We start from the raw sequence: 9,751 nt of genomic DNA on the forward strand, positions 1-9,751 counted from the left end.
TCGTATGATCTTAAAATGATAATAATTTTATTAAAATAAGGAATGTAGAATTCTATTATATTAATAACATTTCACATCTTTTATCATAAAAATAAAAAATAAAAAGCTAGAAAGTAGTAATAAATAAATAAATAAAAACCTAGAAAATTGAAAATTGTGTGAAACAGTTACGGACTACATAGGTAACCGGTGAGAATCGGACCGTGCAATAGAATTTCTTCTCATCCTCTTGTTTTCTTTTTACATTTCTTATTGCTCTGAACAACCGCTTTATTTCATTGTCTCTTCTTCCATCAAACCCCTCACACCATCATTTCTTCCTCATTTTCTCTCTCATCTTCCGTCTTCCAGATCGTTACTCAACCCCTGCCGCCTAATCACCGATTCGTAAGCCACTTTTATATTCCCTTTTCTCTCTATAACTTCGCACGATCATCACAGGATTTTCGTTTTTTTTTATCATCACGCGGTTTTGATTTCTTCCTTGTTTTTGGTATGAGTTACTCGAATCGATTACTTGATCAGTTTCAGATTTTCGATTATCTTTCTTCGTTTTTGTTGTTGTTGTTGTTGCTGTTGTTTTGCTTTTGATGCATCATCTGCATCATCAATCAAGGTTTTCATCTCTTTTGTTACGTTTTTATGTTTCACTGATTCTCCGATTGATTGTCAGGTTTAGAGTTTTGGATTTCCCTGGAAATCCTATTGTTTTATTTTTTTAATATTATTATTATTTTATGGTTTTGGATTTTTGTTTGCCTTAGCTTGTTTGAGAAAATTAGGTCAAGTTTCTGGTATCATTGTGATTTTTCAGGCTTGTGGATTGATTTATATATCCCCTTTATATGAATGCTTTGTGTGCTTGTTTGTTCATAAAGGAATCTCATATGAATGTTTTGTGTGCTTGTTTGTTCGGAAAGGAATCTCATTGTGGTAGTGGGTTCTTTAAGTGTTGATACATTTTCCTGCCCCATTACAATTGCTAATATGGTGCTGATTTGAAGCTCTATGAATCACCTAATTGTGTCTGGTTTGGCTATGTGATGGAAAGACAGCACAGGAAGAAGTATTAACGTTTGTTTATAATTCAGGAGATGCATAATGTCCAGTTTATGTGGTTCATACTTCATATACTAACTCTTTGTTAAACTTCTTCAATTGACTTGGGTATGAAATGAAATGGGGAAAATATTGTTATGGTCTGATTTTATCAGAGTTCAAGATTTTTATCTATGTACTTTTGTCTTTTTGATATTTTATATTAAAACTCTAAAAAGTTATAGTTTTGTATATTGGATGCTACAACAGGTTTTTTGGTATGTTTATTTATTAGAAGATATTCTTAGAATCAATTAGGTTTAGATTGTTTTTTTTATCATGCAGGTTTCTTGTTGCTGTTCTGTTGGTGTGTTGTACATCATCTGCATGCACTGGTGAGATGTGAGTTAATTGGAAATTCTAAGTTCATTTCCTTGCTTACCTGCCTTTTTAAATATGATTTAATCTGATAGATCTTTTTAAAAAGTTTTAATTATTTGTATCTGCCTTTGGGTTTATACATCAAAAGTTTATTATTGTTGTCATTTGCAAAATATGTTTTGCCTTCGCATTTGCATTGTGCAGGTTATGGGAATGGGTTATCTCTTCTTCATTTGGCCCATTCCATTACATTGTCTGAATTGCAGATGGTGTTGTAGGGTCTTTTGAATCTTAGTTTAAAGGGGTGACTGTAGAACTCATAAGTGATGTTATTGGCATGTTCTATTTTCTCAGGATTTATTAGCTTGATGACACTCTGCAGTTATGGAGTGGTAAGCCCACTTTCATATAGGATGAAGAAAGAATACTGTACCAAAGAATCTCTGTTTATTGGAAGATTGTATAGGCCTCGTTAATCTGGAATGTGTCCTTTAGATCATTGTCCTCTAGTATCCATCTTCTGAGATTGGATGCTTGTTTGGCATGAAATGGCCTAGCAATTATGTTGAAGATATTGGCCATAGATTTCTTGACTTCCAAGGTCTAGTGATGCAGGATATTGATTTGGGTTGTTACAGGAGTTTTAAGGAGGGTCATGGATTTCACACATATCATTGTTCTAGTTGGTGCACTGAGGTTCTAGGATATGGAGGTTCAAGGTTGGTAAACCTCAATAATATCTGCCCTGTTACACGTAAATGCTCTAGTCAATATCATCTTGTTCTCTTAGTTTGGGATCTTCTTTGGAGATGGTGCCACTTAGTGGGGTTGGGTATAATGAGTTTAGCTGCAAATTGTACAGTTTTGATAGCACTCACAGTAGTCAAGTATGCACTACGGTTATGCAGACTTCAAATTTGAACCTTTAGTGCATACCATTGATGGTGACTGCTGTAGTACTTCACATCCACTCCTAACACTGACCGCCCTTTATATTGGATCAGTTTCTGATTTTGCTAATAGTCGGTTCTCCAATAATTCAACGACCCATGATTTGGATTTGTTTAGTGCTGAATGATGCTATATTTTGGATTTGAAGCTTAGTTTGCCGGCATGGGAGATGGCTTGATAAGCATGAGCTGGTCATAATCTTCATTTATGATTCCTAAAGGTTGTGGAATGAGTGAAACTAGTGTCAAGGGGTTGATAGTCTAACCAGATTGGAGGTCCTTCATCCTCTTGCTTTGCCAATATATGAGGGGGGTGCAAAACATCTCTCCTGCATTCAAAGCACACAATCCTAATTTAGAATTATCCTGCCTTACCGTGGGCAATGATTGGTCTTAAGAGGACAAAAACTCGGGTTTTATTATGAAGAGCATTTATTAGACTTGGATATGGGTGACATGTTTTGATTGTTGATTTTCTGGTAAATGGAAAATTTTCACAAGGAGAAAGCCATACTACTTTATTTGAAGCTTTTCCATCCTTTTTGTGTAAAGCCACTATGCCACAGGATCATATATCTTGAAAAATGAACATAAGTAAGTAGGAATGTATTTGCTAGAAAGGAAATATCATATATAAAACTATTTAACATTGAAACTTGTATAATTTGAAAGCACGTAATGATTAATTTTCTATATTGATGTTTTGATATATTTAGTGTTTGGATTGTAGAGAAATCTGAAACTGAAGCTAAAGTTTAATATTAAGTGAAAAGCTTGTCAATTTGTATTATTTTCTTGTTTCCTATTTACAATAACTAATGGTTTGATAAAGCTTCATGGTTAAGTGAGTCCTCAATGTGTTCAGAATGACTTATTTTGAGTTTGTCATAATGCTCAAGACAGAGCTTTTAACTGGAAGTTATTTTTTGTTGGCATATAATTAAAATCTATGACACATACATGCACTGATTTTAAAATTTCCAAGCTTTTTATGAATAAGTTCATTTGAATTATCCAGGTATATTAAGGGTAACAAACTCTGCATGCCTTCTCTGTTTTCTCAAATGAGGCTAAGTTTTGGTTGTTTTGAATCTCCTGCTTATAACATAATGAGATGTTTCATTTTAACTTACTATATTAATGCTAGTATTTGATCTACGATTGCACCAATGTAAGTTTTCTATTAATATCTCTCGTTTACCTTCTATCTAGTAGCAAACCGTTTTTTTTTTGTTGCAGAATCTGTTCTGTAGGATTTTATCATTTCATTTACTACCTTTTCCTTTTCTGCCCAATATACACGTCTTTATAAAAGGAGAAATACTTCATTTTAGTTCTCAAAACAAATTTTACTGTCCTTTTTTTGCTATTCTTTTTATACAAAAAATGTGTGAAATATTTGTATACTTTTTTACTCTCTGAATGTTCTTTATTTGTGGTTCTTTGGGCTGGACTTATTTATTGATTAGAAGACAGATGGGAGTGTTTCCCCACTCTTTGACTGTTACCTTTGCACAATTGATTATCTTTTTCTAATGCAGGAAATGATTATAAAATGCTAACATTTCTAACACTTGCTTAACCTAGCCCAGGTAATATCTGATGTGTTAGTCATCCTATTTTCGATTTCCTCCTTTATTATAAGTTAAGATTCTTTCTTCCATTAATAAAAATTGAGTGAGGATCCGTCGTCCAATATAAATCTCAATAATGTCATATTTCTTTCCTGTCTTCACTTTTCCCTGCTCTATTTTCTTGCGTCAGACTAGAAGGTGTTTTCCGTATCAGTGGATAGAGGCCTGAGTAAATTGGCTTCAAGTGAGTGGATTTATTTGGGCTGTTGATTATTCATTATGATTAAGGAGACACAAGTGGCTAGTGTTTAGTGTTGATGGTCTCGTTCAGTAGATTAGTTGTAAATTCCTATCATGCTCCACAAATAATTGCCTGTTGTGATTCTCCTCTTTGATTGAGTTGTTGTGGCGGTTATTTATGCTTCATTTTTCATGCTTGCCTATTGATGGCACTCTAACTCACCAGGCTTTTAACCTTCATTTTTCATGTACTTTTTAACAGTGTCATATTGTCCTTGGAATGGCAGCATTAGCCTGTTGGCCGATCAAACACATCATCCAAATCTTAATATTCATCAAGCTCATATTATTAACTGTTACTTAATTAGTCCAAAGAAAATCAGTAGTGTATCTCGGGGGGGTCAGTGTTTTTTGACTAGATCCTTTGACCCTATAAAGGGTTCAATAGAAAATGGTAAAACCTAATGTGGATGCTTTTTGAAAAATTTAAGGAATCGTGGTAATGATATGGAAGTGGCAATAGTGGTTGTATTGAATTCTGCTGTACTTGTCAGTAGTTACACTTATAATAGGCTTTGTTCCTGCCGTTGACATATTGCTACAGCTCATGATAGTAAGAGCCACTAACTTTTACTTCTAAAGTTCACCTTTTGGAAGTTGTAACTTCTGGTCCAACTACCTTTCCACATATGCATATGGTTTCTGTCGTCTTTTCTTACTTTCTTCTCTTCCTATATAAATATCTGATGACATTTTCTGCAATGCTTTGCTCTTGCATATATACTACTTACTCATGGTTTTACATGCATTATTTAGTTGTCAATGATGTTTTTGCATCCAAGCAAGTGTTTATATTATGCATTGTCATTTTCTTGCATAATTATTATTAGTGGATTTATGAGAAATATGTGGATGTATTGGTATATATCAATATATCAATATGATAATGCAGGGCTGGACATGGAACAGTAGAGCATGTTGAAACCATAATAGTTTAAATGCAATTGAGTATTTAATAACATTTTTTTCTTTCATGAACTATGCTTGTGGCGAAGCTTTGGTCTTTATAAACATTTTTGTGATTAGTAGCAGTTTTACTTGATTCGTTTTGAATTAATTGTTTTTTAATATTGAATTTATTCAAATGCTTTTTTTCATTGTAGGTTGAACTAATTGTATATCTGACTCAATACTCTATTGACTCTTGGGGTTGCAAGTGACAGTTATGGGGCATAGACATGTATATAATGCATCATCTCCAATGTTTGAGGGTGAAGCTGACCAGAATTGGAATCACATGCATACTGATCAACATCATGTGAACCACGGTAATGTTAAATCTGTATGCTTAAGTACCACTTTGATTTTGTTCCATTAGTCGTTTTTTGTTGCAAAGAACTGCATTTCTTGCATCAAATCATGGCACTCATTGAATGAATCTTCATTGCAGAGGGGACTAGCTCTTCAGAGAATGGTTCTTTTATTTATCCTGCGGAAAATATATCTATAGATAATATTTATTTCCCCTCTCATTGGAACTCCAACACAAGATCAAATGGATATGCATCCTCAGGCCCCAGCATTGAAGTGCCTCCTCCACATCCTCCTCCTCCTCCTCCACCACCTCTTCCTCAGCAATTGGACACACCAGGCACTTCTAACGATCATTTTATGCATACATCTAATGCTGGACCTTTCTTTGCAGTATCTGAAAATTATGTACACCCGCCTCCGTCTTCTTCCAATTATGACAGACATGCATTTCATGTTGATAGTGGTTTTATTGATCTTACAATGGGAAGTGGACGGGGGCATCACAAGAGGAAGAGCCCTGGAATTCCTTCAGTTTACGAGAGAGGCAGTTCAAGTGGATATTTCAATGCTGGGAGCTCAACCGATCTTCCTACACCTCCAGAATCATGGCCAGAGAAACCAAATATGAATTCTCAATATATGCCCTGGGATCATGTTGCTATGACACCCACATTCAGAGGTGCTGGCCTCTCAATGAAGGGTGAGAGCTCTGTACGGAATGTAAGGAGCCGTTCTGCACTTGATCTGGAATCCAACCTGTCTAGGACCCATTTACCAATTAACCATTCACTCAACTCGTACCTTACTGCCTCACCATTCGGCCATTGTAGCTTGGCGGATCTTTCAGCTCAGGTTACTACCCCTTTGACAAGGGATTGGAGCCAAATGAATGTAACTCCTGCTAATGGAAGAGTGTTATTACCAGGTTAGTTTGTGGTCAATAAATCTTAGAATTGGAACATTTCATTCTCCTTGCATGTATGTCTAAACAATCTCTTAAAATACAGATGCTAGTACTTCTGGTCTTGAGACAAGTCACTTCCCTGTTGGAAATGCTGCTACTGCTTCTAGTAATGCTCCTGCAGATGTTGGAAGCTTCCATCATGAATTTGGTACAAGCAGAAATCCTACTACTGCTCAAAGTTTTCAAAATTTGACTCAACCTGCTAGGGGAACTCGAAGTAATTACTCTCAGAGATCCACTCCAGCTTTCAGGGCTTCTTCAAACTTGCGCATGTCCCATGCGGTACCTTCAGATAATGGACTGCCTATGGTAGCTGAAGGTTACTCTTCTAGACATCCAAGGCCGTTGACCACTGTTGGCTGGCGGAACGGTGACAGAAATGGAAGGTCTAGAATTTCGAGTGAAAGATATAGATCGTTGGCTGATGAGGCTGGGCTCCATGCTAGATTTTCCTCTGAGGTACCGGTCAGTATATCGGAGAACTCTAATTTTGTTTCAGTATTAAAGGAAGGATAATACTGTGTAATATTTGACAGTTAGAACAGCGGCTCACCATATAGTTAACCTTAAATAGGGATGCTTGGTTTATTTGCAAAACTAGAGCAAGTTACTTAGTTGAGCTAAGGGTTAAAGGAATTAAGACACAATTTTTTAAGGACAGTTTTAAGCTCTAATTTTTCAGTGTATTCATCAGCAGCTGCAAAATTGTTCTTTCTGGCTTTCCTACTGGCTCAATTTTTTTTTATTTACTTTGGGTTTTCAGGGCTTCATGATTGTTGAGCGTGCTTCACTGTATGGCTCTAGGAATATACTTGATCAGCACAGAGACATGAGAATGGACGTAGATAACATGAGCTATGAGGTTTGATTATTACTACCTATCATGTTTCTTTTGTCAGTATTAATTTTATTTTATTTGAAATGTATTAAAATTTTTTACTGATCTGTTTCGTTAGGAACTTCTTGCACTTGGGGAGAGGATTGGCCAGGTGAACACAGGATTGTCTGAGGATGTGCTTTCCAAGTGTTTGACAGAAACAATATATTGTTCATCTGACCAATGCCAGGATGAAGGAAGCTGTGTGATCTGTCTGGTATATTTTTCTTACATTCATAATGATTTTTTTTAGCTTTGGATGACATTAACCAGGTGCTTACCAGTTTTGATTGAAAATTACAGGAAGAGTACAAGAATATGGACGATGTTGGGACACTTAAAACTTGTGGACATGACTATCATGTGAGCTGCATTAAAAAGTGGTTATCTATGAAGAAACTATGTCCTATCTGCAAATCTTCTGTTTTGCCTGAGGATAAGAAGGATAAATAACTAAAACTTTAGTATTTATTAATCAATCTCCTTTGTATATATATTTAGAAATCCTCCAAAGCAGAGGAAACAGACTATAGCTTTGGAAATGTCTTGACAAGAATGCTACTTCATGTCAATTTGTTTGGCTTCGATGTCAATTTAGTGAAGCCTGGAAATTATTATGTGGATTTGAAGCAGTTCTGGATTGCTTCTATTTTTAAATAACAAATATCAATAGTTTTTTTTTAATTTCGTAAAAAGTCCCTCTTCATTTTTAAAGTGGTTGATGGAGTGTAAATTTGTAGAACACTTTTAGCTTGTCTTAACTTGTCTCTGAGTTGCAAATCTAGTAGTGGATACTGGTTTAGTTTACACACCAGTCTTCACTTGTAAAACACTTTTAGCTTGTCTTAACTTGTCTCTGAGTCGCGAATCTAGTAGTGGACAGAGGTTTAGTTTACACACCAGTCTTGGAGCTGGGATGTGAGAGAGACACTTGTTGATGACTTTATCTGACAAAATATTATCAATTTTTCACGTGTTTGGTGCAATAGTGTAAGTCATGATTGTCTGAGAGATACTAGTGACTTAAGCCACGTGTTTGGTGCAATAGTGTAAGTCATGATTGTCTGAGAGATACTAGTGACTTAAGCCATAAGATATTAGCAGTGACTGGAGCTAATCTCCTTTATTTAGCAATAAGAGTTTGTTTGACCCTTAACTTCTCATCTAAACCAAATGTCAACTATCTGACTTACTAAACCCGTGTTTGAGCTTATTGATATTTCTTTTTTGAGTGTTTACCAGTTTTTATAGTTGAAGATTTTTGTCAATGGTGTTTGTGGGGGGTTCCAAATTTCTTGCTCTCCAGTTTCTGTGTTGTTTCAAAATTGACCAAATTAGAATTCCTCCCTTAGAGACAATATCAATTTGTTTGATTGTCTTTTAAAAGTTATGAGTTCCATCCCAGTTTGAACTAATATGATCCAGGGATGTATCTCCATATGTTATAGATTCATTGTTGAAATGTTCCATGAAGTCCTGTAAAAGGTGTTGGAAATATGATTTATTTTGAAGATGCATATTCGAATACCCAAATCAGTTTAGAGCATCACCATAGTCCTAACATCGTGATTTTTTATGGTCAATTTATATATTATAGTAAAATCAACCCAAATCAGTTTAGAGCATCACCATAGTCCTAACATCGTGATTTTTTGAGGTCAATTTATATATTATAGTAAAATCAACCCAAATCAGTTTAGAGCATCACCATAGTCCTAACATCGTGATTTTTTGAGGTCAATTTATATATTATAGTAAAATCAACGTAAAATTCATGTAAAATGTAGTTAAATGAAAAAAAAAGTCATACATTAATCCAATATATAATATTTGTCCAAAAATACAAAAAAAAGTAAAACATTCAAATATAAACTATTTACTGGATATGTCTAATTCCCCACCTCCTCCGTCGCATATACTGTACAATATTTTGTAACTTGGCAATCATGATCTCCACGAGGATCTTTTGGGGAGTGTCATCCTTAAAGAGTCATGCCTATATGACTCTTTTGCTCATCTCTGCAACACATCGACAAATCCCCGTCAAATTCTCGGTCTGTTATTCCTGAATCTCAAGTACCTCATAGTTAGCTGGTCTATGTGGTCCTTCAGGGGCGTCTGGTATCATGATAAGGTGCGACACCCTATATAATCATGTCAAGTAGTCCTCAACACAAGTCCAATGTACATGAGCTGACTCCCGTCGATACTCCTATAATACCAGGTGGTTCTCAAAATCATCTAATATCGTTTGTAGAACTCTGTGGAGGATGCTGAGAGGAGCGAACTCATTTAAGGTGATGGTCGTCTTGCCTATAGTTAGGTGAAAATGTGACGTCTCTGAATGCCATCTCTCAATAAAATCTGCATGCATGTCGTGGTTTATGGTCATGTAAGTAGAAAAACATAAACC

The 9,751-nt window shown here is 35.4% G+C and overlaps 1 protein-coding gene across 11 annotated transcripts; it reads left to right on the top strand.

Moving 5' to 3' along the window:
* Nucleotides 1–209: 209 nt before the first annotated feature.
* LOC127125828 (probable E3 ubiquitin-protein ligase RHG1A) lies at nucleotides 210–8,022 on the top strand. 11 transcript variants are annotated; one of them, XM_051054661.1, is made up of 9 exons: nucleotides 211–493; nucleotides 1,384–1,440; nucleotides 1,774–2,963; nucleotides 5,347–5,511; nucleotides 5,634–6,422; nucleotides 6,505–6,926; nucleotides 7,225–7,323; nucleotides 7,418–7,555; nucleotides 7,642–8,022. In XM_051054661.1, exons 4-9 carry the CDS (start codon nucleotides 5,409–5,411, stop codon nucleotides 7,789–7,791), a joined length of 1,701 nt encoding a protein of 566 aa, XP_050910618.1. In that variant the 5' UTR covers nucleotides 211–493; nucleotides 1,384–1,440; nucleotides 1,774–2,963; nucleotides 5,347–5,408; the 3' UTR covers nucleotides 7,792–8,022. The 11 variants fall into 11 exon arrangements, with proteins under 11 accessions (XP_050910621.1, XP_050910618.1, XP_050910619.1 ...); XM_051054662.1 differs by having other exon boundaries at nucleotides 1,384–1,433; XM_051054657.1 differs by having other exon boundaries at nucleotides 211–387.
* The last annotated feature ends 1,729 nt before the right edge of the window (nucleotides 8,023–9,751 follow it).

The sequence above is a fragment of the Lathyrus oleraceus genome, chromosome 3, assembly GCF_024323335.1.
Source record: "Lathyrus oleraceus cultivar Zhongwan6 chromosome 3, CAAS_Psat_ZW6_1.0, whole genome shotgun sequence".
NCBI classification, from domain to species: Eukaryota; Viridiplantae; Streptophyta; class Magnoliopsida; order Fabales; family Fabaceae; genus Lathyrus; species Lathyrus oleraceus.

Coding starts and splice junctions, on each gene's coding strand:
- LOC127125828 (XM_051054661.1), top strand. CDS start 5,409: ATGGGGCATAGACATGTATATAATGCATCATCTCCAATGTTTGAGGGT. Junction 6,423..6,504: donor TGGAAGAGTGTTATTACCAG/GTTAGTTTGTGG, acceptor CTTAAAATACAG/ATGCTAGTACTTCTGGTCTT. Junction 6,927..7,224: donor GATTTTCCTCTGAGGTACCG/GTCAGTATATCG, acceptor TTGGGTTTTCAG/GGCTTCATGATTGTTGAGCG.